Source organism: Clarias gariepinus, chromosome 16 (genome assembly GCF_024256425.1).
Source record: "Clarias gariepinus isolate MV-2021 ecotype Netherlands chromosome 16, CGAR_prim_01v2, whole genome shotgun sequence".
Taxonomy (NCBI): Eukaryota; Metazoa; Chordata; class Actinopteri; order Siluriformes; family Clariidae; genus Clarias; species Clarias gariepinus.
The window spans coordinates 25,301,265-25,329,181 of NC_071115.1; the positions used below are offsets into that span (position 1 = coordinate 25,301,265).

Below are 27,917 nucleotides of genomic sequence, written 5' to 3' on the forward strand. Positions count from 1 at the left end.
CTAGATGCACTGTATTTCCACTTGTGAGTGAGCAACAGCACATTTCTAGATAATTCTGAAGATAAAGCTTCAAGTTTGTTTTGTATTCTACAGACAATTCTACACTAAAGCCTGACTTCTTTCCATAGTGACAACATAGCAACCAATCAGGTCAAGGATCTGAGGCAAAGCAACCAATAATATTAACCGCCCTTGTTCGCACTGGCCAATGAAAATGCCCCTTATTCTGCAGGAGGAAACTCCTTCATAGCAAAAAGGTCTAACCTGGAGAGCATTAGGAGGATAGATTGGCTAATCAGCCAGTGAAATGAAGCAATCATAGTGTGACTGAGTGAAATGACACCAAAATCTAAATATATAAAGGCACCAAAAATCATAGTCAAAATATATGAATTATAATATAAACTGTTTGCAAAAAGTACAGAATTTCAGAGTTCATCAGACATCTCTCTGTCACACACACACACACTCACATACAAACACTTGAATTGTCTTTGCTAAACTCATTGTTCTTCTATTTTAAGACCCCTCCGACCACCCAGAAAAAGCTCAACAACCTACTTTATCTATATTTATTCACTTGAATACGCTTCACTCATATTCCTTTTCATATGCTACATTCCTTCTGCATTTATTTTACAAGCAAGAAAATCATACTTCACGAAAACATAATGATTTCCCTATGAGTGTTACCTAATCCATGAACGTGGACAGTCTTGAGGAATGCAAGTTAGCAGGCTGTTAGCATAGCGTCCTGGAACTGAGTGCTGACTAACAAGCTCAAAAATAGCAAAACATATATTGGCACTGATTTGAGGGTTGTTGCTGCATAGAATAAATCCAGTGAGGTCTGCAGAAAATCATACAGTTCACACCTTTCTAACCCTGTGTTCATATACCAAGTAAAAAGGAGAAAATTCCCTTCATATGGCGGCGCATGATTCGGATTTGAGATTCAGTTTTATTCTGAATTCACACTACGCAAGTGGAGCATCAGGACTTTAGTTGTTTTACAGTGACTAGGTGTTTAAACACTTCAAAGCACCCAAAAACCAAAAGTAGGGAACCTTTGAAAGTGTAAAAACATCAAGTTCGGTCTAGTTTCACTGCATCTCTTGGATTGCTCCAATAAAGCCAGATGGCGCGATGATTGACGCAAAGTTTCAGGTGCGATTGCAAATTTAGTTCTGGCAGTGGAAAATTTGGAATTCCAAATGATGTAGACAGTGCAGTCAGAAAATGTTGTCAAATTTTACTACCTATCTGCATTCTCTTTAGTTCTAGTGAATCTTTTGTTAAAAATATAAAAATATTTGTAAAAAAATGCTAAATTAATCAAAATCAACATAAAAAGTATTTTGAACTCCTATATATGTATAAACCTATTTAAACTTTCTATTAAACAATAATGAAAATCCATGAGTGATCCTATGAGCCTCACATCCAACAAAAATCTGCTTATATTTAAAAAATATTAATAAAAATAATAATTGCATGTAGGTATTTTTTTTTAAAAATGTCCTAATACACACACATACACTCAAATCTAGCTAGCATTTCTATAACAACAACAAAAAAGTCTCAAAAACAAAAGTTTAAAATGATTTTGTAAGGCTTGATTCATTAGTAATATTCTTGTGACTGAGGAATACCTACCATGCACTATAGCTGTGCATTAATTATAACACTGATTACACGAACGGCTTTAAGCTCCAAGAGATCTGGATGAAAGCCAGTTGAGAAAAGAACAATTTTTCTTAAAAAAATACGTTTGAACAAAAATCACTGTTTTTTTAGAGAGAAGAAAACATTGGATAAAAAGACATATATAAAACGTAAAGGGTTTTTTCTTTCTTTTTTTAGTTCGGTTCAAAGGTGGCAGTATTTCCTACTGAACCAGTACCAGTACTCGCGGTTCCTATGTGTGAATCTGTGTTCTTTTTGGCTTCGGCTGCGCAGGAACACATTGTTCAGATTTCCTTTGGAGAAGCCATCGGGGACGGGGTTCGAGACTGTCAAAATCCCACAGCGAGCCGAGGCATGGGGGCATAAATAAGAATAAAATATCAACTCGCAGGTCTTTTCTGCTTACATGAAAGCACTGAGGTGAGGAGTCTGGGGCTGGTTTGATCCAAAGACAGAGATCATACTTGCACACACACACACACACACACACACACATATACACACAACAGCACACAGATGATTGACTTCTGGTTAAATGATTCCCTGCAGAGAGACAAGAAGAGATGGACAAATAAAAAAATATATATAATAAAGATTGTGAAAAAAATAGGAAAAGATAAGCTCAAAGAAGCAGAAAGTGTGTGTGCAGATGGAATGCAGTCTGAGATCTGGTCAATGTACAGTATTTACACTTCAATTATGCAACCTTGCTTAATTGTTTGGTTGTTTGGTGTAGATACTTGCGTAGTTGCTCGGCAACTGGGATTAATTTACCATTTATGAAGGTATGAACGCTATAAACTTATAATAACTATGTACAGTATCTGTAAATCATTTTTCTTCTACCTTTGCCGAGCATATCCGCCTTCTCTCTCTGGCCTTAGTGCGGCTCTTGCTGCATCTCCTTATCGGTGTATCCGGGCAGCATGTCTCCGTTAGTGCAGTTCTTCAGCATGCTGTGTGTGCTCGGGTCACAAGTGTCGCTGTGTTTTCTGTGAACACGACTGAACACCAACGGCACAAAGAACAGGACCAAGCCCCCGACCAGGGGGGGAACGCCGGCCAAGTAAAACGCCACATGGTAATTCCCGAAGTAATCGTGAAGAAGGCCTGAGAAAGTGGCGGAGAAGAAGAAAATTTAAAAATAACCCTGAAATGATGTTAAATGTTCCTGAACATATTGGGAGACCTTTCAATACAAATCTAAGTTCTGGATTTATGTAGGAGTGTTTCATGCACAGCTATTAGGAGGTTGCTTAAACGACTGAAGAAAGACAGCTCCCATCAATGTGTCACCAAAGCAAGCCATCAGATCTGCACATAACTTGGTACAGGTTTTACACTGGATGCCCTTTCTGACACAACCCTCCCATTTTACTAACCAAGATTTAGACCTGAACTGCAAGCAGTAGGTTGGCAACCAACCGATGGCAGGGCTTGAACCCAAATTCTTAGATCCCCCGATCAACAACCTAGAGCCTTAGCCGTCTGAGCCACTATTCCCCTGCATTAGAAAGAGTTGAGAGACATGAAAATAGACAAAAAGAAAAAAACTAACGACAGCGCAAGAAACAGGAATCTAATTGGGATAAAAGTGGGAATATCAAGAGCTTAAAGCCAAAAGAGTGAGCGACAGTGGTGAAAAAGACTGTAGTAAAGCTGCTAGCGTCAGTACTTTAAGAACAAGCACAGCGGCTCTCAGCAGGAGGCAGAGCATCAACACGGAGAGGTGAGCTGAGCTGTTAGCAGGGGGTACAACTGGGCTGCCAAGTATCAATAAACAACAACTAAATGAGAGCCAAGCTAAATGAAAAACATTTTTTTCTTAGAATGGTGACACTTTGATCCATCCATCTGTTCATCAGTCAGATTATCTTTCCATCTACCCACCTATCAGTCTGTCAATCTGTTTATCCGTTCGGTTGATTATTGTCTTTCCATGAATCTATCACCTTTTTATGGACCTATTTATCATTTATCTATCTGCATAACTTTTCACCTTTCCATCCATCTATTCTCTGCATCCATAAAAGTCACATTCTATCTATCTATCTATCTATCTATCTATCTATCTATCTATCCATCCATCCATCCATCCATCCATCCATCCATCTATCTATCTATTTGTCTGTCTATCTATCCTGTCTTACCAGCAAACTGGCTCTCTAATCATTTTACCATTTCAATTGTAATTCCATCTTTCTTTCTACATTCTGTAATTATCTATACTGCCTTTCAAGGAATCTGTCTATTCTCCTTATTACCCCTTTAAAACTTTCTTTCAGCTGCTCCATCCAAATGGTAACAACAGCAAGCCATCAGATCCGCACACAACGTGGCAACTGTGCATCTCTTTTATATATTCTGCTGTTTTAACCTACAGTATGTCCATCCATCCATAAATCCATCCAGCACCTTCTAAGTACTTTCTCAATCAATTTGTCAATCTGTCCATTGCCTGTCCAACCACCAACCAACCTACATACTGTACAGTATCTTTTTTCTGTTTGTCATTTCACCTAATTGTCCCCCATCTACAGACACCTATCTGTCTGTCTACCTTTCCATCTTTGTTTTCTTTTGTGCAACGTAATATCTGCATATCCAGTTAGTCAGACATGTTCTGAATCCAAACAGGAGCGAAACAAAACAAAAAGCCAAGCATTCACAGAAAAGCCCTGCAAATTTCCCAGAAGAGCCCTTCATAGATTCTCTTAATGGTCCTGGAACTGGAGCAAATGTAATGTGAGCTGGCCACAAGTGTGTATTTCCCCACATGCTGTGTATATGTGTGTTTGTGTGTGGGCTTGGTAACCAGAGGGTAACTGAGGACGAAACCACGCTGTGCCTGGATCTTAGCCTCAAACATAAATCTATTTCCTGTGCCCTGAAGACACTGTGTGCTTTACGTTAAGCTTTTTGAGTCCATTCTTTACATGTCTAATACTCTCACTGTGAGGGAATGAAAGCATACTTAAGATAATCACAAATCATGTTTGGATAAACACATCAAGGAAGAATTGCATTTTGCCACCCACCGACACACACACTCCTTCATACATACTGCCTCGTAGTTGAAAGTATAATCCTTCCATTTACTTGAAATGTACAGTGACCTCAGCATGTATATAAAATGAAGGTCATTCCAGTTCCATTCATAAAGTTTGGCCTAAAAAAACCTAATCGAAATGCCTGGTTTGATTGGGTATAACTCCTGGTACATTTGTTAGACCTTTGCAGTCTTATCATGTTTCTGCTAAAGAATCCATGGAAAAGCAACAGTGGACCAGGAGGACCTGCTGTTCTCCGCGTTCCCCTAGCCACCTCAAATGAAGTAGGAAGGTAATATGAAAAAGGTCAAGAAGCCACCTGGGTGAAGCCTTCTCAGAAAAGTGGAGGCTCTTAGGGCAGCAAAGGGAGAGAAAAAACTTAATATATACACCTATGGTTTTGAAATGGGATTTTCAATACCTGGTTGTTCATGTACTAGGGATATAGTGGATATTTTTCTCATCTTGTTTTTAGAATTTCTGATATTAACCCAAGGAAGGTCGTAAGTGGTATCTAAGGTAAGTAGGCATGTCAGAAACAAGAGCCAGGCTTCATTCGTTCTGACATTTCCCCATTTATGGATTAACCGGGATTTAGGTGGAGTCGTCTCCTGCCAAGATGGCGAAGACCAGAGCTCTCTCCAGAAAACCTATGGCTGGCATCATGGAGGGTTTGTCCAGTTCTCTTTATACAGTCTGTTTTAACCAAGTAAATTTATCCTGTAGTCTTCTAGCACATACTGTCGATTCCCAAGGTTCCTGGTGTCGCAAGTTTTTGATTGATTTGTTGGATTATTTTGTTACACTGCTTTCTAAATCTAGCTGAATGGATCTTTTTCTGTTGGGAAATTAAGCCCATAACAAATTACATATAGATCCTGTTTGAAATCCTAACAATGAATGGAATAAAAAATTCCAGTTTGAAGTAATGATGTGTGAACTGCCCTTTACTCACCTGCAATGGGTGGACCTGCTGTCATTGGAACGGCCATGAGTCCCAGCAGGTAACCAATGGCTTGCGAGGCTTGCATGGGCCCTACCAACTCAAAAGCAATAGGGGCCATTATGGTGATGAAGCAGCCATCACACAGCCCCATTAACACACACACCACCATCAGGCCCTCAAGCACACTGCACTTCGGGATCAGGATCGACATCAGGCCCAGAGTCATGAACGAGGCCGCCTACATACCCACACACAAAGAGAAAGCATTAAGGGTGTTTACTGTCATCTGTTAAAAACTAATAACATACTGACTTGGAAATTAAGAACCAGTGTTTAGACCTTTTTTTTACTAAATGATAAAGTACGGACACAAGTGTATAAATATGATACAGTAACAGTAATTAAACAACATATACACACACTCTAAGGCTAAACAATACCTGCAAGTATACTTTCTGGACTCCAGGAATGAGGTCTCCCACTTTGCCAAAAAAAAGACGTCCCGCTCCGGAGGACGCCCCGATACACACCAACAGCACCCACTCCTTCTGCGTCTCGTCAAACTGCTCCTTCGCAAAGTTTATCTGTTACACACAAACGAAGAAAACCGATTTGTTTAAATAAATCAGAGGCTAATGATTAAAAACTGAATTCTGATTGGGTGACAGACGTTGAATTATTTTCTAAAACTTTTTAGTTACAATTAATTGCTATTTAGGATGGGGTGTACAAACTTTTGTCCATGCCTTTAAAAACTGTAGCCATATAGTGTACAATATTTCTTTTGGGGTGCACAAACTTTTGCACACCACTCCAAGTGATCGTGTTATGTTTGTAAGAGCTATTAGTGTTTCCAGCGATATTGTAAAGCTGGGTTTCTGCAACCTGAGTGACACACACACACACACACACACACACACACTCGCTTTCAGACATACATTTGTACAACAAAAGCCGGGGAAAATGTTTACATTTTGATCGAAAGCCTTTAAAAACCTGACGGCGGGTGGGAAGGGGAGGAGCTTCTCATCTTTATGACTTTATCCAGACAACCGGATCAACTTCCGATACACACAATTACACATATAAACCGTACACACACACACACACACACACACACACTCATTCACATACTGTCAGAATATAGATACACCCCCAAACACACAAATGCAACATTCATACACACACACACACACACACACACACACACACATATCTGGAACACATACATACTCCCACGACACACCCAGTCACATCCGGAATGTGTGCACACCTTCAGACACACAGACACACGCAAACAGACATAAATATCTATCCATAAACATTCACACACAGTCAGAATGAGCACAGACGCTCAGAGACACATGAACAACACACAAACGCGCACAAAGTCCAACACTACTATAGCATGCACAATTCAGGCTTCTTTCCTTTGACGAGAAACAGTGGGGGATGTGTGTGTGTGTGTGTGTGTGTGTGTGTGTGTGTGTGTGTGTGTGCGCGCGCTATCGCAGTAACACACTGCTGATGGAAATATCTTTAATGGAAGTTTGATTACATTACAGTGTCCTGTTTACATCAGTGAGATTAACACACGCGTAAACAACGGAGTCCTGAGTGAGAGCTGCAAGATGTTATTAATACACGAGTGTGAAACACACACACATACAGTTCCTAGTGTTATGAATTACACGATTCTTGTGCAGATTTTAAATCTTTGGAGAAGATGAAAAAGATTCTGTTTCAGATAGAAAATCAGCTCCAGACTCCTTAAGTCACGTGACGTCACGCTGCCACGACTGAGGCTGAATACGCAGGAGAGACGTGCTTAAAGAATCTAACGGTGGAGCGACAAGTCAGAAAAAGCCATAGATTCATTGTTATTTTTGAGAATGCTCACTACAGGTCTCTTCAGCACGTCCTGATATGCCATGGGTAATCACTCTTTGTGAATTTGTAGCATTTTGTAGCAAAAAATTAATTCATTCATTCACTTACTTATCGTCTACACCGCTTTCTCATGTACACAGGGTCTCGGGGGGGGGCCTAGAGTCTATCCCAGGGGACTAAGGACACAAGACGGGGTACACTCTGGACCCTAAAGGTGTAAGGTGACAATGCTAACCACTAAGTCACCATACCGCCAAGGTCAACATCTGGCTCTGAAAAATGATCTCAGCGTGCAAATTTAAAAAAATATGTGCAGTTCCTCGAAGCTCCACTAGGGGGAGAAAAGGACCCTTAAACCTCATGTTAAAATGCCCAGTTTTATAACGAGTTATGTTTTGACAGCCTGGTACAAATAAAATAATCTTGGTTTCAGTTGCTAGATTTTCCATTCATGAAAACTGTACATTTTTATGTAATTCACAAGTTAAATATATTATAAAATATATAATAATAAATATATCATTATACTAAGCATGATTAAGGCAGTGTTCTTGCATGACAAACCGCTAGCTGTCCTTTATGCATCACTTTAGCTAACCAGCTAACTGAACTCATTGTAGTTTAACCTGAAGAAAAACAGGTGTTGACACGTGAATGACGTTGGCCATCATGACTTAGCCAGACAGGTCCAAAACAACAGCCAGGCTGTTTATGGATTAACCAGGGTTTAGACAGAGTCAGCTCCTGGCAACAATCAGAGCTCCCACAATTGAGCTTTAAAACTGTTCTTTAGAACAAACTGTGAGTGATGTCACGAAGGATTTGTCCAGTTCTTTTTGGACAGTCTAAATAAAATAATAAAAAAAAAAATGATACTTTATTATATAATACTTTAGCTAGAAAGCTGCGGTCAGAAAGCAGGTTCAGCCAGGATACAGGATCCCTGGAGCAGATAGATGTAAGGGCGTTGTTCAGGGTCTCAACTGTTGCTCAGGATCTTCTGAACTGTTTGAGGCACCATGATGTGACATGGATGTGAATATTCCTCGAATAATGGTATTAACAGCCAAATCAGAATAAAACAGCATCATGTGAACACCTAACCCGATCTGGATGGGATTTGTTGGGAAAAAGGTTCAGTCTAAGTCAGTGTGTGGCATTTATCAGTCAGAAATAAATTCATACGTTAATTATAGCCAGTTTTAAGTAACAACGAATGAAATGAGGTGAGGTCAAAAGCATAATAAAACATAATAAAGGTTCTAATCTCGCCCATTAAAATTAAAATATGAAGAATCTGTGTTCTTAATTAGAATAGTTTGATGGACTGTAATTAGATTGGAATATTTTTTAGATGGTATTTGCTGTTGTTCCACTAGGGGGAAACATAGAGCAATAAACACAGGGCCAAAAAGTCAACCAAATTGATTTAACTTTAACTGATTACCTATTTAATCACAACCTCGATCACTTTTCCAACCATCATTAATTTTGTTGTCTCAAAAACATTATGGAATATTTTTGGGTAAAATCAAAACATTCTCGTTAAAAATGTAACATTTGGCAAAAACACACATTTCTTATTTTCATTCAGAAGTAAATGGTTAAGTTGTGATATGACTGGCTTTGTTTCTGAACACACGTCTGCCACACAGACGGACTCACGCATTCCAGACACCAATACACATATCCACATGGAGTCAGAGTCTCTTTATCATAAATCCTAAACCATAAACCATAAACATTCCTCTCACCAGGTGAATGTAGGGCACCATGTATCCCAGAACAGCTGTGGCGACTCCGAAAGCCCACACTCGGTACGTGGCAACCCTGAATACACGCGCATTGAAATACTTCTTTACTTGCATCACACCCCTCCTCCACCTAATTCCTGCTGTAGAGCCCGGATCTCCGGCGGGCCCCGCGGAGCCCGTCCCTGAACGCGCGGAGGGAATGAGTGGACGGAAGGAGAACGCCAGGAACGACTGGACCAGCATGAAGAGGCTGAGGATTTGGAAGGTTCTGGAGAGGCCCAGAGGACCTACAACCTTCTTGAGGAGCACGGGCAGCGCTATGGTGAAGAGGCTGCTCGCCGCCGTCACTACACCGTTCGCCAGCCCTAGACGCCGACGGAAATAGTGCCCTAAAATGACGAGAGACGGCTGGAAGGCGAAGGACGAGCCGCAGCCGAACAGGATGCCGTATGTGAAGTAACGAAGACCTAGTGTCCTGCAGGAAACAAGAAGAGAGAGAGAGAGAGAGAGACAGAACGATGGTGATTATGATATGATCATCAAACAATATGGTGAGGATGATGATGACGATGATGATGATGGTGGTCATGATAACACTGAGGATGCCTTACGTAGCAAATGAGCTGGTGAGGAGTCCGAGGAATGCGACAAAGGCTCCGCCCACCGCCGTCCTTCTGCAGCCGAAGTGATCGGTGAACATGCTGACCACGGGGGAGCAAAAGAAGATCATTCCCATTGCCAAGGCGCCGACCCATGCTACGGAGACAGGAGACGGGAGGACATGGATGAGAGTTAGTTCATGAATTAAATTAATCATTTAAAAAAAGCCAATTTGAAGCCCAACACCCGAAAGGGACTAGAACCACTCCTGGGTGCAAGGTGTGAAAAATGTGTATATTATTATTATTATTATTATTATTATTATTCATAAAAGTATTATTCATGTTTCGTAAAAGTAAGGATTTGCTGGTTAGGATCACATAACAAGCAAATTCATAGCACTCAGTGTCAAATTAAACACCCTGTGTATCTGTGTCAGGTGGATTGTGGGCTTAGACGACCGAAGGTGGTTTACTGGGTAAACATTGCAGACTGATCTCAGTGTAAATGTGTGTGTGTGTCATTGTGTATAAAGGTCAGCCCAAAAGTTAAAAAAATGCCGTTTAAGGCTACTGTCTCCCCAGTCTCTGCTGTACAGGTGTGAGGGCAAAAGTTCATCAATTGTGAGAGCATAAGTTACCCCAAAAAAATGATTTAAATAAAATCAAAGCGAGTAGGGCTAGGTCTGGTTCGATTCAATCTTCTACTGTTAGTTTTGAAACCGTCTTGGGTCTGAAATATTAATGAAATAACAAACATAAAAATGTCAAACACGGAAAAACACTTGTAGACTTTCGGGCCGGCGTGTTCTATTGTTGGATGAATAGACTGGTTTGAGTTGACAGGAAGTCTATAGTAACTAAGTCCAGAGTAAATCATCACTCTTTACAACCGCGATGAGCAGAAAAGCAACTTTTTCCCCTCCGAATCATTAACTCCATGCGTCCATGTCCATGGTTTGAGACGTCACGTGACGGTTAAAGTCACAAAGATGACATTTCCCCCCAATTCTGATGTTTGATGTAAACATTAACTGAAGCTCTTGACCTGTATGTGGATGCACCGTGCTGCTGCTGCTGCTACACGATTGGCTGATTAGATAACTCGCCTAAACAAACAGGTGTACAGATGTTGCGCACTGTGATTGTATACATGGCTAGATTACTGACCGGACACCTGTGTGTCTCCTGGATCTGTGCGTCTAAGATTACATGTCTGACGTTTTCATTTCATGCATGCACGTATGCCGCGGGTGTATCAGGTTAGCACGCTGCTCATACGTGAATGCATAGGAGTGGATTTGTCTGATTGGTTTGTCGTTTTTGCTTCCTCAGAAATAAAACCCCGGGGTCCATTAGCGGACAGGAAAAAGAAACATGCTTAAACAAGTTGCTGCTTAAGCGTATTGAAAAAGAGGAGAAGGTCAAAGGTCCAAATTAAACACAGCTGTTACATTAACCTGGCAGGTGTTTGCAATCCCTAACACACACACACACACACACACTTATTCGGGTGTTCTTTGTTTGTCGGCTTTGCGGGTTAGAATCCATGGTTGAGGTTCTTAAGGGAATTTAAATCAATCAAGAAAAACGGAAACCTGAGGTGAGCTGATTCTCTGTGTGTGTGTGAGGTGAGAGAGAGAGTGAGAGAGAGAGAGAGAGAGAGAGAGGATTTTGCCCTCCTAATTCCACTAGGAATTAAACATTCCTCTGATTATTAACTCGCAGATTAATCTCTCTGCTGCAACTGTATTAAAAAAAGGTTTCACATTTTTGTTGTAGGTTTCATTTCAGTCTTGGACGCACACGAGAGCCGATCCAGTTTCACACTAAATGATAACAGTAAGACTCTTTTTTTTTTTTCTTTTTTTTTTTTGCTTAAGCTGTACTACGGTAAGAACGGGGACATAATTCAAACACATCAAAGATACCTTTAATAAACACATTGAGACCATTGAATTATGAGATCTGCCCTGAAAGTTTACACCCTCATCCAAAGCGCCTTACATTTGACCTTATTATACTGTACATTTAAGAAGCTAAGGGTGCACAATGGCAACTTGGTGGTGCTGGGGTTTGAGCCTGGGATGTCCTCCAAAGCCATAACCACTGAGCTACCCCTGAAACATTTTTTGACGACGATACAAAAGAAATCCCGTAACAGAATCCAAGGATTGTGTTTGTCACGGATGGACTGTTTATCCTGCGTAGGGTCATGAGGATCCCAACTTAGGGCACAAGGTACTGTAGGGGAGACTCATTACCCCTTACGCTTTCTCCCCATCGCATTTCCTTGGTCAGCTTTCCGATGTTCACTTTTACTTCCTCCCACACGCCTTTACTTTCTCCTGTTATTTCCATCCCCAGAAAAACCCCACTTGCTCTCTCCTCCTATGTCTCCATGGCTAGCTTGAGGGCTTTAACACACAGCAGTCTCATTTGAGAGATTTAGGACCAGATCTGTCTGCACAAAGAGAGAAAACAGAGAAAGAGAGAGAGAGAGAGAGAGAGAGAGAGAGAGAAGAGCTGGAGGAAGGGACAGAAAGAATGACCCACTAAAACTGACTGATGCGCTCTGACAGGTTTCGACCAGACAAACAGCCACAAGGGAGACGCAATACAAACGCCTTCTGTTCCTCTATCTGTTCTAATAATAATTCATTTCTTCTACTAATGGAAAAACATAAATATCAATTATGAATTATAATTGATACTAATAAATTATGAAATAATCATGCCTGCATATTATTAAATTAATAAAGTTACCACTTTTTAACTGATATACTGTACACTCTTTGCCAATTAATTACAAGAATCATATTTAAATATTTTATTTTTTGTTGCTAAAAAAATGATAATATAGTTAAATATTATAATGCAGATTTATTTGGCTGATTATCGTAAAAATAAAAAAATACTTTTTATAACAACCGAAACAAGGATTAATTAATTATATTAATTAATGCAAACATATGATATGAATCAAACAGCGCCCCTCATTTAATATAAACAACAATGTTATATAATGTTATATTACGATATGTATTCATGGGTAAAAAAATAAAGATTAAACAACAAAAGGGTTTGGGGGAAAAAAAAGATTACATAAGCCATTCTATTGGCCCGCCATCAACTGCATACTTACCATGTAAATGTAAACAATACAGGATCTCTGACAGGATGTTGAAATTGGATCAGTTCTGTGTATTTTGCTTCTCAGGGGAGAGAAAAAAAATTCTTCCATGCCTAGAGGACTGCAAGGCTGCGAGATGAAATATGAGTAAACTTTGTGCATTTATGTAGGGTATATCTGACGTTATTTTCCTTTGTTTGATCGTTGGCTAAAAGCGGAAAAAGGAAAAAAACTATGACCGAGCGAAACGGAAAGCGAGTCTATTAGGAGTATAAAATTATTAGAAATATACTTTTAATAAACTTTGGATTGTGTAACAGTAAGCAATGAATTGTTGCACTGAATCTTATCCATGGTTGGTCCAACAAATGGGCTGGGCTTTATATGATACGTGTGTTTGTGGCAGAGACAACCCTAGCAATTTTCCATGTGTGTGTGTGTGTGTGTGTGTGCATCTAAATTCAGCAAGATCAATGTTATATTATAGCTAAATGAGTAACACATGTTCCCTTCCTGGCCAGAGCAAGGTTGCAACAGAGATTTTTTTATAAGCTAGTGTATACATTAATGTTTATATATTTTGTATTATGCAGAATTGTATGAGTGTAATTTGGACCCCAGTGTAGAGACTTACATCGAAAGCACTACAATGACCCACAAAGACAAAATTCCAGTCAGCGATCGCGCACACCCACACCCCTACAACACACCCTTTGTTCTTGTCTTTTGGAAGCCAAGAAAAAAAAAAAGTATTGGGTCAAAACCAATTCCAATACTGTAAGCTACTAGTTCACTCTGTTCCATAGAACCGTAAACACATCAAGAGTATTATTATCTACTATATCATCCTAAGTCTACAAAAGTCTATATAGAATATCCTGATTATGTATATTAATCCCTGTCTCATCATTAAAAGTAAAATATGACTGGCATTTAATATATGTATAGTTATTTCTTCACTTTTTCTAGTTATGTTTCTCAAAACAACATCATCATTTATTAATTTGGTCAGTTTTGTCCTTATGGCTAAATTTCTTGCTTTTGTTAGAGCATTCCACTTAGAAATAGTGTGCAAAAATTCAGAATTGAATCTGCTTTAGTTTTTGAGATATAAAGTCTTTAACTTCTAACTTTACTATATAAACATGTGCAGTAGAAAAAATTACACGTGAAAAGTAATATTAAAAAGTTCCACATGTCGTTACTTTAGAACTATTTCTGTTGAATATTGTAACTAATTCTTTTGTGCTTTGGAGCAACTTTTTACCTCTATTTCTCCACAGCAAAAAAAAATTGGATTTTGGATGGATTCATCTATTATTCTTTGGATGGACTCGTCTGTTATTTATAGCATTTACAATATTCATAAGAAAAGAAAAAGTGTTAAATCCCTCCTCCAGCTCGGGGTGCAGCTTCACCCAGGAGTCACCATTTTATATTTCCCAAAACAGACACAAAAGAGACAGCACAGATATGTGTTTTAAATTAGAGCACTGAGACAGTCACAACAACAGCACACCTGTTAGACATTTTACATCAGACTGATGAACTTCGAGAGTTTTTTTAAGCTTGAGCTGTTTTTTTTTTGTTTTGTTTTATGTTGTTCTTGTACTTTTAATTACAATCAAATTCTTTGTATCAACATATCGTACTTGGCAAATAAAGCCCAATTTTGACCTTAATTTTGATTCTTTTAGTTTCTGAACAGATGACATATCAGTAAAACTAGGCTAACTGCTAACTGCTAAACATCTAACATAGCTTTTTTAGCTTATGTTTGTGTTTTAATTGTTATATTGCTAAGCACTAATTAATTACCAAACATATTGACACTATGGAGTGTCCACTATAGAAAATTCTTCTTTGCAATAAGTCTGTTTGTCAGAAAGGCGGGTTGGAAAAGCTTCAAAACAGGTGGGTGCTTTATTATTATACAGTAAGATGCCTTATAATGCCCCAAACCTTAAACAAATAAATGGATGATGGCTTTTTACCTAGTTGTTTCTGGTCTCTGCGTTCTGATTTGCTAGGTAAATACTTAGTAATTTTACTGACATAATTCCCTTGGAATAGCATATATTTCCCTGTACATTTACATCATTACTTTTGTACAATTACCATACTTAAGTTCTACTCAAGAGCGCTACTGATCGCTACCATTAACCGATTTTCAAATTACAACTTGTACACTGAATTTAGATCAGAGATTTCAATCAGAGATGTAATATTTTAAATGTATATTGTCTATTTGAATTTTTCACATTTCTGACAACCTACCATGCTTAATGTGGATCAGATGGTCGCCAGATGTGTGATCCCATCTGATATCAACTCGTCAGCTTTATATCAGCCCTCATAAACCTGTGATTTCTCGTTACAGCTTCCTTTATCTGTTTTTTTTTTTTCAATCCAAAGCTGAACATGTTTCAGCATCGTTTCAACTAATTTTATACACCCTTTCAATGCAATAACTGTCATTTCCTAAAAGCTAAACATAGATTACACTTGGCCAGTTTCCCTTCGAACACAAGCTGCCATTGTGCAGAGTTCAGTGTAGCAGAAAGGTGTGAGACTAACATGAGGGCTAACCGCACTGCATATACACAATCCTGACATCAAGGGAACCATAAAAAGTCTGGATTGTAAGGAACGTATTCTGCATGTCAGTGAGCGTTTCATTCCTCTTGAATTCTTCATTCTACTTGTTTAGGGCAGCATTTCCTGCTTACATGTTGGAGGTTTCACTCGCATGGGAATGAAAAACCCACAAACGGTAAAATAGCACACAAAATTTCTGTCTCAACGCTGTCGCAGCAACAACTAGTTTTGAAAACAGACATTGTTTAACAGTACAAAGGTGCTCGACAAAAACTTTCAAATATTCTCTTAATATATTCTCTTTTGTCTCATGGAGAAGATAAAAAACAACTCTTAGTGCTGCATTAATGGTGATGATTAATTATTTCAGTAATGTCTTGCTTAAAAAAAATTAAACATTGATTTAAATCCTGCCTTTGAAGTCTTTGACATGGTTAAATATAATTTCATCCCTTTTATTTAAAATCCCTGAATTACCCAACAAATCAAATGTTCATGCATAGACTATTGAAACCAGATGTTTAAGCAAACCCAAAATGGCACAGAATACTGGCTCGGGCAATGACTCGGGCCGTTGATATACATCACCCTGGAGAGGTGACCTAAACCTTATTAATGTGGATATGCAACAGATGGAAAGTTCAAAACAAGTTCACCTCAGGCAGTCTCACTCAGTTTCACTGGGAGAAGCAAACCTACAGCAAGAGCACAGATGTAATGGACTTCAAGGCTATTAAATATTAATTTGGTGCACTTTGCTTGGGCTTTTAACAGATTGACAATGTGGCTGAGGAGTGCGGTTAAATTTAATCTGCAGAAATCCTGAAGTCCTCAGATTTTTTGGGAAAAATTTAATAAAAAACGAATGAAATCTTTTCCGTACTCTATACATTTTACACGCTTCTATAATGTTTAGATTTACAAACAGCAAATGACCTGGCACAATGTATTCACTCACATATGATGCAAAAGGTCTGGGATGTCCAGTAAGTCAGCTCATATGAACATTCGAGTTACAAACTTTTGAAGATACGAACACGTTCCCGCACATTCAATCGCAGAAGTTAGATCACATTGTTACGTGTGTGCAGCGTGCATGCCAGTATGTCTGGAAGCAAGTGTTAAAGCAGCAGAGATAAAGCTGGAACTGCTAAGAATGGAGGAAGGTGAAAAGATGACATTGCTAATTCTTTTAACATGAATTGTTTGACCATTGGCACAATTCTAAAGAGCAATGTTAGTTTTATACTTTGTATAGCCAATTGTGTTAGTATCCTAGTACCTAGACAATGTTTATTGGATTTACGAACAAATTGAACTTAAGAACAAACTCTGGGAATAGAACTCGTTTGTATGTTGGGGACTACAGTATATTATAACCAAAATGGGTCAGAGTACCTCAGAAATATCAAGGATTTGCAGTAACTCGGACAATGGAGGGACAAACCACAAACTGGCAAGGAAACATTGGCAACCCATGGCTTACTGATAACCAAGGGCAACAAAACTATCTCGTCTCATTTGAACCAGCAGAAAGGCTACTGCAGTTTATTTTAAAGCACTAGGTATGGGGCTGTGTAACCGCATACCAATATGAGGACTCGTGCTAATCCATGTCCACCACAACAATAGTCAGAGTCAGAACTTGACCTGGGATAAACGCAATGTGCAGATCCACCTTGCAACTCACAGGACTTGAGGAATCTGCTGCTAATATCTATGTGCCAGGTACCGCATATGAATATGGGAAAGCAACAGCATGTCAGGCATTGACTTAATGTTTTGGCTTTTTGAAGTATACAGCATTTTTATACATCCACAAACTAATACGTGTCTAGACAATCAATAAACATAGTAATGGCACCATTGTTGGTTTTGTAATTTTGTGTGTCCATCTTAGTAGAGTCCATGTAGTCTAAGACACGTACAGTTAAGGTAACATGCGCTACCACAGAGTAGAAAAAACATTTCTTTTTGTAATAAGGATCAAGGGAATTTTGTACTAGTATACCGGATGCTAACAGGAAATGTAATTATGAGCAAAAGATTGTAAAAATTTATCTAAAAAAACAGCTCATCCTACACTTTAACCACACAGAACAGATTTTTTAAAGGCCTTTTTTTCTCCTAATTGCTCAACATGCTGAACTTTGGCCACTATGATTAACTAAAACACACAGTGTTCTACAAAGAAACTGGGTTTTGGCCACTTCATCAAAACGCTAAACTTTAACTGACTTATCTTCATCAAGATGAAACCTAGACTTTTTTGAAGATTGTCCCCCTATACCCAAGAAAAAAAACCTTTAAACTGCTTTCCTTATGATGATCTTTAAATGTGACAGAAACATGTAACGTGCTTCAGGATTAAAGCCGGACCCGAGCGGTATTTATGCAAACGGGAGTTTCCACTTTAAGCCCCTGCTGAGATTAAACCTCCCTGCTTCAGAAGATCTGAGGTCAGAGAGTTCCGAAAGGACGGGAGAGCACCGGTGGACAAAGAACGAGAGAGAAAGAGATACTGCGATAGTAGCGCAGGGCAAAGAGTAAATTGCAGGATGGAATTTAAGAGTGAGAAGTGTGGGGGATGAAAATAGTAAGAACTTGCATACAAGCTAGCTGAAGTGAGGGACAGAAAGACAGACTGAAACAGCAAAAAGAACAAAACGTGACAGAAGAACAAAAGACAATTCGAGGGAAAACAATTAAAGCAAATGAGAAAATTATACAAGAGGAAAATTAAAAGGATGAGGAAAGACAAAGCAAAGCATGTGGTGAAAGAGCAACTGAATGAAAAAGTAAATAGAAAGATGGGTGGCGAGTCAGTCTTATGAAGCCTTTATATTTATATATAAAGGAGTAAAAATAGAGAGACACCTGGGTTTAAAAGACAGGTGTGCATCCTAAAAGGAAGAGTAACGAACAATCGCACATGGATACACTGATTACACAACACGACACACTGGTCATCCTTTCTCTCAGCAGTTCCGTCCCTGGCTGGGTCTCAAACTGTGCACTAGGGGCCGTGTTCAGAGCAAGACACCTCATTGGCTCATTGATACCCAGTAAAAAAAAAAAAAAAAAAAGCATACCTTTTCAACCAAGCGATTATTTGAGCACTTTTTTTTTGACCATGAGAGTTCTCTCGACACGATTTTACACAACAATCAGTAAACTACACACTTGTCCTGTAAAACAACAGAATGCATAGGTTTATTTGTGGTGAGTGTAATAACCAGAAACTATTTTATTTTTATTTTTATAATAATCAGAGCTGTGTAATTGAATCGATTATTCAGCTGAATCGAGCTTTTTGTTTAGTTTTTTATTAAGAATCAGTTCACATATTTAAAATTATTTTAAAAAATAATAAAATTTAGAACCAATTATCCAGAGGGTGGCGCTAAACTTGAGCCGACTCCTCCCATTATCCTAACCCTTAACCCTAACCCATGAGACAGCCTACTGGGTTACATGGAACAACACACTTGTCTCTACCACTTCTTCATATTATTCCTTGACTTAGGATCTTTGAAATCTGCGGCTTTTTAAAACTCTTTGGTACCACTGTAGCCTCGCACCTACAGAGGAAAGGGTTCAAGTCCCTCTTCTCCCCATGCTTGGTAGGTCTCCTCCATGTAATTTTGTTTCCTCCGACAACCCAAAGACATACAGATTACACTAATTGGTATTTCCACATCGCCCGTAGTGTGTGTGAGTATGTGCGTGCTTGTGCCCTGCAATGGACTGGAACCTGGCCCATGGTGTATCCCACCTAATGCCCCAAGTCTCTCCAAGGGATTGGCTCCAAGCCTCCTGGGACCTTGAGCATGATAAGCGGTGTAGGGAATGACGATTTATTTACGTATGTAATATTTCATTTATCTAATATAATGAATTATAGTTTTATTTAACCATTAGCAACATTTATGGCATTTGGCATTTATATGTAAGGAGTCTCCAGTATCAGTAAAAGTTAATGTTATGTCTCTAACAATTTTGACAACATTTTAGACAAGAGTCCAAATTTAAAATTATTAGCATTCAACTGATCGAAAGCAAGTCAAAATATCATCTATTTTTCTTTCTTTCGCATGGCCTCTTTTGCTAAATAAAATCTCAGAGGGGGACGCAGAGGCGCTGTTTGTCAAGAAGCAAGGCAGGAAACTGTACATGGCCCCAGGCCAGTAGGGGGCCCTGGAGGGCTGACAAACTTGTAGAATAATGGTGATGAATGCTGGTTGGACAGACCCCCTGCATTTTTTTTTTTTTTTTTGCCTAAGGCTGCAACACACTCTAGAGAGCAATAATTGGAAACAACCCCGACTTTGAGTCATGTTCTACAACAGCAGCAGTGGTTCCAGCTGTAAAGTTTACATTAATGCGATCCGTTGACTGTGTGATATTTCAACATTTATTCAATAAATATACCATCTGTATCTAAATCAAAGTCAAATTTATATAAATACATTTTTAGAGCTCAACTTGAGTTGAGTTTATAATATCACTTAGTATCTCTGGGTTAAAAATAACTCTGTATAAAAAAATGAAGTCAGATAAAACTTTTTTTTTAACTTTCTTTTGTTTATCATTTAGCTTCCAGAGGTCCTGCATCTCCTCCTGACCTCTCTTCGGCTCTCTCCAGTGTTGTTGTTGTTGTTTTTTTTCACGAATTCTAACAAAACATGGCGAGCAGACACAGGGGTTTTAGAGGCTTTACACAGAGATTAGAATAGATAGATGCAAAGAAAACAAGCTGTCCATCTGGTGCTCGCTGTAGACTAACCATATCCTGGCACATAACGATGATTGTGAAAGTAAATAGTGTTTCTCTGAAGGTTAGAAATATTGAAATATTACTCAAAAAATTATTTGTTAATTTATTTATTCATTTATTCTATACTGCTTATTGCAGGAAGCTGGGAGATTATCCCAGGAAACATCGAGCACAAGGCGGGGTACATCCTGGACAAGGTGCCAATCCATCGCAGGGCACAAATGCACACACTCACATTACGGACCTGGAGGCGTGAGTCCGCAGTGCTAACCAGATCACCAGGTGCGTCTCTGTGATGCATCTTTAAAATGTTTAATAAAACAGTCAGTAACTACCTGATTTCAACCTCAGACCTTCAGGACCCTGCACAAAGGTTTGTGTGTCCTTCTCCTTGATGTTTCCCCAGGGTTTCTGGTTTCCTCTTACCTCCTAAAAACAGGCCAGCATGACCTAGACTACCCTTTATGCTGTAAGAAGGGTCGCGGGGGGCCTGGAGCATATCCCAGAAGACTTAGGGCACGAGGCGAGGTACAATCCATCACAGGGCCCACTCATACTGTATACACATGCCTTCAAGTGTAAACTTTCAGGGAAAAAGAAAACAACAATTTCTATGCTTGCAACAGCGGTTGTGTCTTCATGAATGAAGGAATCTTTGATACCTTTATTGTGTATCAATTTGTATCAGTGTGTACCAGTGTGTATCAATTTGTATCAGTGTGTACCAGTGTGTATCAATTTGTATCAGAGTGTGTATGTGTGTATCTGTTTTTTATCAGTATCAGTGTGTATCAATTTGCATCAGTGTGTATCATTTACATTTAGTTATTTGGCAAACAGCATCAGTTTGTATCAGTGTGTACCAGTGTGTATCAATTTGTATCAGTGTGTGTAAGTGTGTATCTGTTTTTTATCAGTATCAGTGAGTATCAATTTGTATCAGTGTGTATCAGTTTATATTAGTGTGTATCAGTGTGTATTAGTTTACTATATATATCAGTGTGTATCAGTGTGTATAATTGTGTATCAGTCTGTATCAGTTTATATCAGTGAAAATGTTCTTCATAGTGTGTATTAGTGTATATCAGTATATATCAATTTATAACAGTGTGTATCAGTTTATATCAGTGTTTATCAGTTTGTATCAGTGTAAATTAACTTATATCAGTGTGTATCAGTCTTGGGTTAGGCTAATTGTCGTTCCCAAATTGCCCGTAGTGTGTGTGTGTGTGTGTGTGTGTGTATATATGCGTGTGCCCTGCAATGGATTGGCACCCTGTCCAGGGTGTACCCTGCCCCATGCCCTAAGTCTCCTGGGATAGGCTCTAGGCCTCTGTGACCCTGAATACAGGATAAAGCAGTATAGAAGATGAGAGAGTGAGTGAGTGATTGAGTAAGTGTATCCGTCTGTATCAAATTGTATCAGTCTGTATCAGTTCATAACAGTGTGTATCAGTGTATATAAGTGTGTATCCGTTTATATCAGTGTGTATCAGTTTATATCAGTGTGTATCAGTTTATGTCAGTGTGTATCAGTTTATATCAGTGCGTATCAGTTTATATTAGTTTATATCAGTGTATATCAGTTTATATTAGTTTATATCAGTGTGTATCAGTTTATGTCAGTGTGTATCAGTGCATATCAGTGCGTATCAGTTTATATCAGTGTATATCAGTTTATGTCAGTATGTATCAGTTTATGTCAGTGTGTATCAGTGTGTATTAGTTTATATCAGTGTGTATCAGTTTGTCAGTGTATATCAGTGTATATCAGTTTATATCAGTGTGTATCAGTTTATATCAGTGTGTTTTAGTCTGTATCAGTTTATATCAGTGTGTATCAGTTTATATCAGTGTGTATCAGTCTGTATCAGTTTATATCAGTGTGTATCAGTCTGTATCAGTTTATATCAGTGTGTATCAGTGCATATCAGTGTGTATCAGTTTGTCAGTGTGTATCAGTTTATATTAGTGTGTATCAGTTTATATCAGTGTGTATCAGTTTATATCAGTGTGTATCAGTTTATATCAGTGCGAATCAGTTTATATCAGTGTGTATCAGTTTGTCAGTGTGTATCAGTTTATATCAGTGCGTATCAGTTTATATCAGTGCGTATCAGTCTGTATCAGTGTGTATCAGTTTATATCAGTGTGTATTAGTCTGTATCAGTGTGTATTAATTTGTATCCACTCAAGTTTATGAACTTCTGCATTTTCACAACTGAAACCCACATCACTGGTCTTTAATGTATAATTATTTAATAAAATAAAATAACATCCCATAATGAACAGTTCACATAAAAAGACCTGTGCGCGTGCCACCAAACCTTAAAATCTCACACTCACCGACTTTAAACTGGGACGCCTTGTCTTCGGGGTCCTCGTGCTCCTGCGCGAGCATCACGTGCAGAATCCCGAACGAGTTCTGGATGCCGAAGATCGAGCCGTTGCACCAGGTAGCGGCGAACGCCACGAGCCAGCCGTAACCACCTTCCGGGGGCGCGAACTCCGCCGGGCTCGCGGGGCCATCCACGCGCACCTGCTCCTCCTCCTCCCCCTGCTCCTGCTCCGCGTGCCCGACCTGGCATGCGTGTTCCGGAGGCTCGCGCTTACCGGAAGCGCGCTCCGCTGCCTCAGGTTCGGGCTCGAGTTCGCGCGTCTCGGTGATGCAGCTGCTGTTTGCTGGATGCATCATGCATGCGTGAACGCGCGCGCATCCACACCGGAATCCTTAGAAGTGTTTACTGCATGAAACAGAGCAGAGGACCGCGTGCAACAACAAAACAACAGTTTAAAAAAAAAATACTAAACTGCAGAATAAGACGCGGTGCGCTCCCGCAACTCCGATCGGGGATAGAGAACTGCACAGGAGGTATTAACGTCTTAAAAGAGTGTAAGTGTCTCGATCATGAGCCTCATAAGACGCAGGTTCTTGCGCGGTGTCCCGACCTGCACAGGACACTGGTTCCGTTACACCGTCTCCATTCAACACCTCCCTCTCTCTCTCTCTCTCTCCCTCTCTCTGTGTTTGTTTCCCCGCCTTTTCCCTCCTCACCTTCTTAAAAAATCCATAAAAATAACCGGGATCGGGTGGCACAGAGCGGACACGCCCCCTCACCAGTCTCACCGTTCATCTGGGGTGCGTCTCAAACCGACTGCGACCGCGTGCTTCATAGAGTACACTATGATTTACCTGAGACACCTAAAAGTTATTTTATTTTTTTATACCACTATCCATATTAAACATTAGATATGATGGAAATTATGAACGTTAAAATTCACATATTACCACAAAATAATTTTTTTTTAACTATTTTTACACGTGTAACAGCAAGAACCAGTCGATCAGCCAGGATTTGCTTAGGAAGTTTCAGAGCGGCGCAACAGAAACACATTTTAATGGCATTACAAAAGCCTCTAATCTGACTTTTTTCCAAACGTTTTTCCTAATGTGAGAATTAGTCTCAAACCCACTCTTCACACACACTGCGAGGCGTTTGAGGAGGTAAAAAGTCGGCGTTTCTTTATAATCCAACAGGTGGCACATTTTGTACTATTTATACAGTTCCATCCCGTGTGTTACGTGCTGCTCAGTAATGTAGCTTTGTGAATGTAGCTTAATTTAGATTTAAGTTAATGGTTAAGCTCTTGTATTTTAAATTAGTTTGTAATGTTTAAAAGCAGCGCTTAGTTTTTAAAAATAATTAAATAAAGCCCATTCATTATAACACTAATTATTAAACATTTGGGTTTTTAATGGATTTAAAAAAGTTTAAAATTGCAACAAATTCATGGAAAAATGTAATATCAAATCAGGGTATTAATAAAATCATGATACTAATAGAATCTCAATTTGATCAAATAAGCACCTAGGTACTGTATCATGATAATATTATATCGGGTGGTGACTATTCCCATTCCTAATAAACACTTGATTCTATATATTGTTAGTAAGCACGTAATTACTACTTAAAGGCAAAATATTCTTTTTAGCCTGGCAATATAACTTTTTGGTATTTCGGTCACTTAAAAACAACTTTAAAGTCAGATGTTATATATATTCACTGTACATTTTAATGCTTATTATTTAATAATAACATGATGTGAAAGTAAAGCCTAATAATTTTTTTTCAAATTTTACAGTAATTCCAGAGAATTCTCTCTCTCTCTCTCTCTCTCTCTCTATATATATATATATATATATATATATATATATATATATATATATATATATCACTTAGCTAGTGGTTTGACCATCCTTTATCAATTGTTAATTGAGGTAAAACTCATTACTAAAAGTAATACATTTTTCTGAAGTAAGTTGCTCAGACCAGACGCTGACATTAGCTACAGTTATGAAAACCTTAATCTCGAATGTAATTTTTTAAAATTCTATTTACATTCAATGTTTTTTTTTCCCAGCAAACTGATGATGTAAACAACACATGTAAAAACAAATAGATTGAAAATTGTATGCTTATTTAAAAAGAATCTATTCAGTGTCTGTGGTGCTAGTTCAAAGTGGTTTTGGGAAGTGCTATGTCAAAAACATAATTATTTTTTTACAGCCATATTAATAATTTTTATGCATTAAAATTTCAATGCACAAACAATGAATTACTGACCAAAATGTATAATCATTGTTAATAATCAGTGCCCATTTTTAATGACCATCTATAATGAATTGAATTTAGGTAAAACTCATTATTAAAACTAAATTCTGAATATGAAGGAAGTTGTTCAGACCTAAGGCTGATATTAGCTACAATGCTAAAAACCTTAATCAGACATGTATTTTTTAAATTCTATTTATATTCTCTGGTTTTGTATGTGGGGCAATGATGGCTCAGTAGTAGGTTTCTCAATTGCCATGCGCAAGGCCTAGGTTCAATTCCCACCCAATGCCCAAACCCAGCCACTGGATGCAGTGCCAGTCCCATGCCCAGATAAAATGGAAGGGGTTGCATCAGGTAGGATGTAAAACCTATGCCAAGTTGTGTGTGGCTCGGATGGGCTAATGAGGGCGACCCCTTGAGGCAACAATTCTATGTTTCTCAGTGAACTAATGATAAGAGCATCAGTTTTAAACACAAACAGACTGAGAGTTGTATGTCTGAACTCCAGAGCGATATTGTGAGGCATTACATCAAAACACTTGTCTTATTTACAGCAAAATTAATTATAATTGTATAATTATAAATTAAAAAGTAACTAAGCTTCTTATAAATGAGTCATGGCATTTGTAAGCATTGTACAATCAATCGACTTTTACAGGCATATGGTATTCTATTTTAAAAAAGTAAAAAAAAAAAAAAGAACCGAGCTTGACTGTAAAACAGGACGTCGATTTGAGACACACCCCAGGAGTAAGCGCTTAGCGAATGACGCAATCAGGGAGCGCGCAAAAGCGCGTGCTCGACACGACGACAGGTTTTCAGTATAACGAAAGGAAGATAAAACTCGAGGTATAGACGTTGTTTTTGACACAGAAAAATCGATAAATGGGCTTCTGCTCACATTCAAGCAGAAATAACCGGTCTAAACGCTTATCGTGTATCTGCATTGGCTCTGCTTTTAGCTCGTTATTATTGCACAAAAGCGTGTGTACACTAATGAACGCATATAAACTCAGAAAGTACCTTTAAACGAGTCAAATGCATCTTCTTCCTCCTTCATCCAGTCCCTGATTGCCCCTGTGTTTCTGCAGGAAGGAAACTCAGTGTTTCTGTACAATCACAACAGGATATTCTATGTTCTATGGGCCGCGTCTCAAACCACATACAACCCCAACTAAATGTGGGGCAAAAATAAACACACTAGTAATGCATTAAAAAATAATAATTTAAATGTAGAAGTATAGAAAATCCCTTAATAAAATGGCCTCATTGTGTTTGTTCACCCTTAACTTGCTATTAGATTGGATACTATATAAGAAAGTGTTGTGTGGTTTGGGACACACCCATGCAGTAAGGTGTACAGTACTGTACATACTGTACCATACTACATACATGGGACACACTGTGAGAGGATAGCTTAGCACAAAGGATGGCAGTGATATTCAAAATGGGGTCTGGGAACCCGCAGGGGTCTGTACTGCAATGGTGGAAATCACATCCTGAATTACCTTCATCATTATCAGGGGTGCATGCGTGGAGTTCGCATGTTCTCCCAGTGCTCGGTTACCTCCAGGTTCTCTGGGGTCCTTCCACAGTTTAAAGATAAGGTTAATCAGCATTCCCAAATTTCCTGTACTGTGTGTATGATTATCCTGCGATGGATTGGCACCCTGTCCAGGGTGTACCCCGATTTGTGCCCTAAGTGGGATAGGCTCCAGGCCCTCCGCAACTGTGTATATAAGATAAAGCCGTATAGATTATGAGTGAGTGAATGAGTGAGTGAGTTATCCTTCAGGTGTCTAATCTGACCCAAACTCAGACATCAGGAATACACCCTAGCCAGATGGGATTAAGGTTATACAGGATCCTAGGGTCATTTTACAGGCACTTCTCTTTCTTTTCCTTTATATCTATTCTTTTAAAACCCAAATTCACTAAGAATTCAAAATTGGCATTATGTTCATCAAATTCCCTCACACTTGTTAATTTGTTATTAGATTGGATAACGTATAAGAAAGTGTTGTGTATGAGAACTGCCTAACATTGACTATAGTATTGATACTGAAAATAGGTTCTGGGAACCCTCAGGGATCCGTGTTGTAATGGTGGAAATCACACCCTGAATTACCTCAGCGGTTGTCCTTCAGGCATCCAATCAAAAACCCCAAACTCAGACCTCTGTGTTTTATCAGAGGAAACATTAAGAATACACCCCAGCCAGATGGGATTGAAGTTACATGGGTCCTATGGACAACATTCTGTATGTTGCTGGTTGATACAGTTAAAAAAAAATGTATGCCAGTCATTGTTAAACAAAGTAAAATCTTTTGCACTTTTGTCAGGAATAGTACTCCCACCATCCTTTTCCTCTGACTCATTTCCCATTTTAGGAGTTCATATTAATGAAGTAGTACAATGATGTTAGCAACTACCCAACGTGATGAATGACTGAATATTTTACAGAAGTAGAATAGTTAGAGCACGGTGGTGCAGTGGTTAGCACTGTCGCCTTGCACCTCCAGGGTCTGGGTTCAATTCCCGGCCATGCTCGATTCCCGTCTCTGTGCATGGAGTTTGCATGTTCTTCCCGTGCTTGGTGGGTTTCCCACAATCCAATGACATGTAGGTTTGGTTAATTGTGTGTGAATAGGCGTGTGTGTGTGCCCTGCGATGGATTGGCACTCTGTCCAGGGTCTATCCTGCCTTGTGCTGAAGTCTCCTGGGATAGGCTTCAGGCCCTCCATGATCCTGAACAAAGGATAAAGCGGTATAGAAGATGAGTGAGTGAAAGAGAATAGTTAGAAACTATGGAGAATAACAGCTGATTGCTGTTGACGACCTGCTCTGGATAGTGTATGTGATACTGTG

The 27,917-nt window shown here is 39.0% G+C and overlaps 1 protein-coding gene across 1 annotated transcript; it reads right to left on the reverse strand.

Moving 5' to 3' along the window:
- On the reverse strand, nt 1–26,127 carry slc16a2 (solute carrier family 16 member 2). Its single transcript, XM_053515166.1, has 8 exons — nt 26,073–26,127; nt 22,780–23,177; nt 9,938–10,082; nt 9,327–9,801; nt 6,123–6,266; nt 5,692–5,920; nt 2,533–2,796; nt 1–2,229 (listed from the first exon to the last, which is right to left on the reverse strand). The coding sequence occupies exons 2-7, from the start codon at nt 23,126–23,128 to the stop codon at nt 2,567–2,569; spliced, it is 1,572 nt and encodes a 523-aa protein (XP_053371141.1). The 5' UTR covers nt 23,129–23,177; nt 26,073–26,127; the 3' UTR covers nt 1–2,229; nt 2,533–2,566.
- Nucleotides 26,128–27,917: the final 1,790 nt, after the last annotated feature.

What these genes read in the sequence shown, in the direction of transcription:
- slc16a2 (XM_053515166.1), bottom strand. Translation starts at nt 23,128, where the DNA reads ATGATGCATCCAGCAAACAGCAGCTGCATCACCGAGACGCGCGAACTC. An exon ending in GGCGTCCCAGTTTAAAGTCG is followed by an intron (nt 10,083 to 22,779) that starts GTGAGTGTGAGA and finishes CTGTCTCCGTAG; the next exon opens with CATGGGTCGGCGCCTTGGCA. An exon ending in TCCAGAAAGTATACTTGCAG is followed by an intron (nt 5,921 to 6,122) that starts GTATTGTTTAGC and finishes GTGGGTATGTAG; the next exon opens with GCGGCCTCGTTCATGACTCT.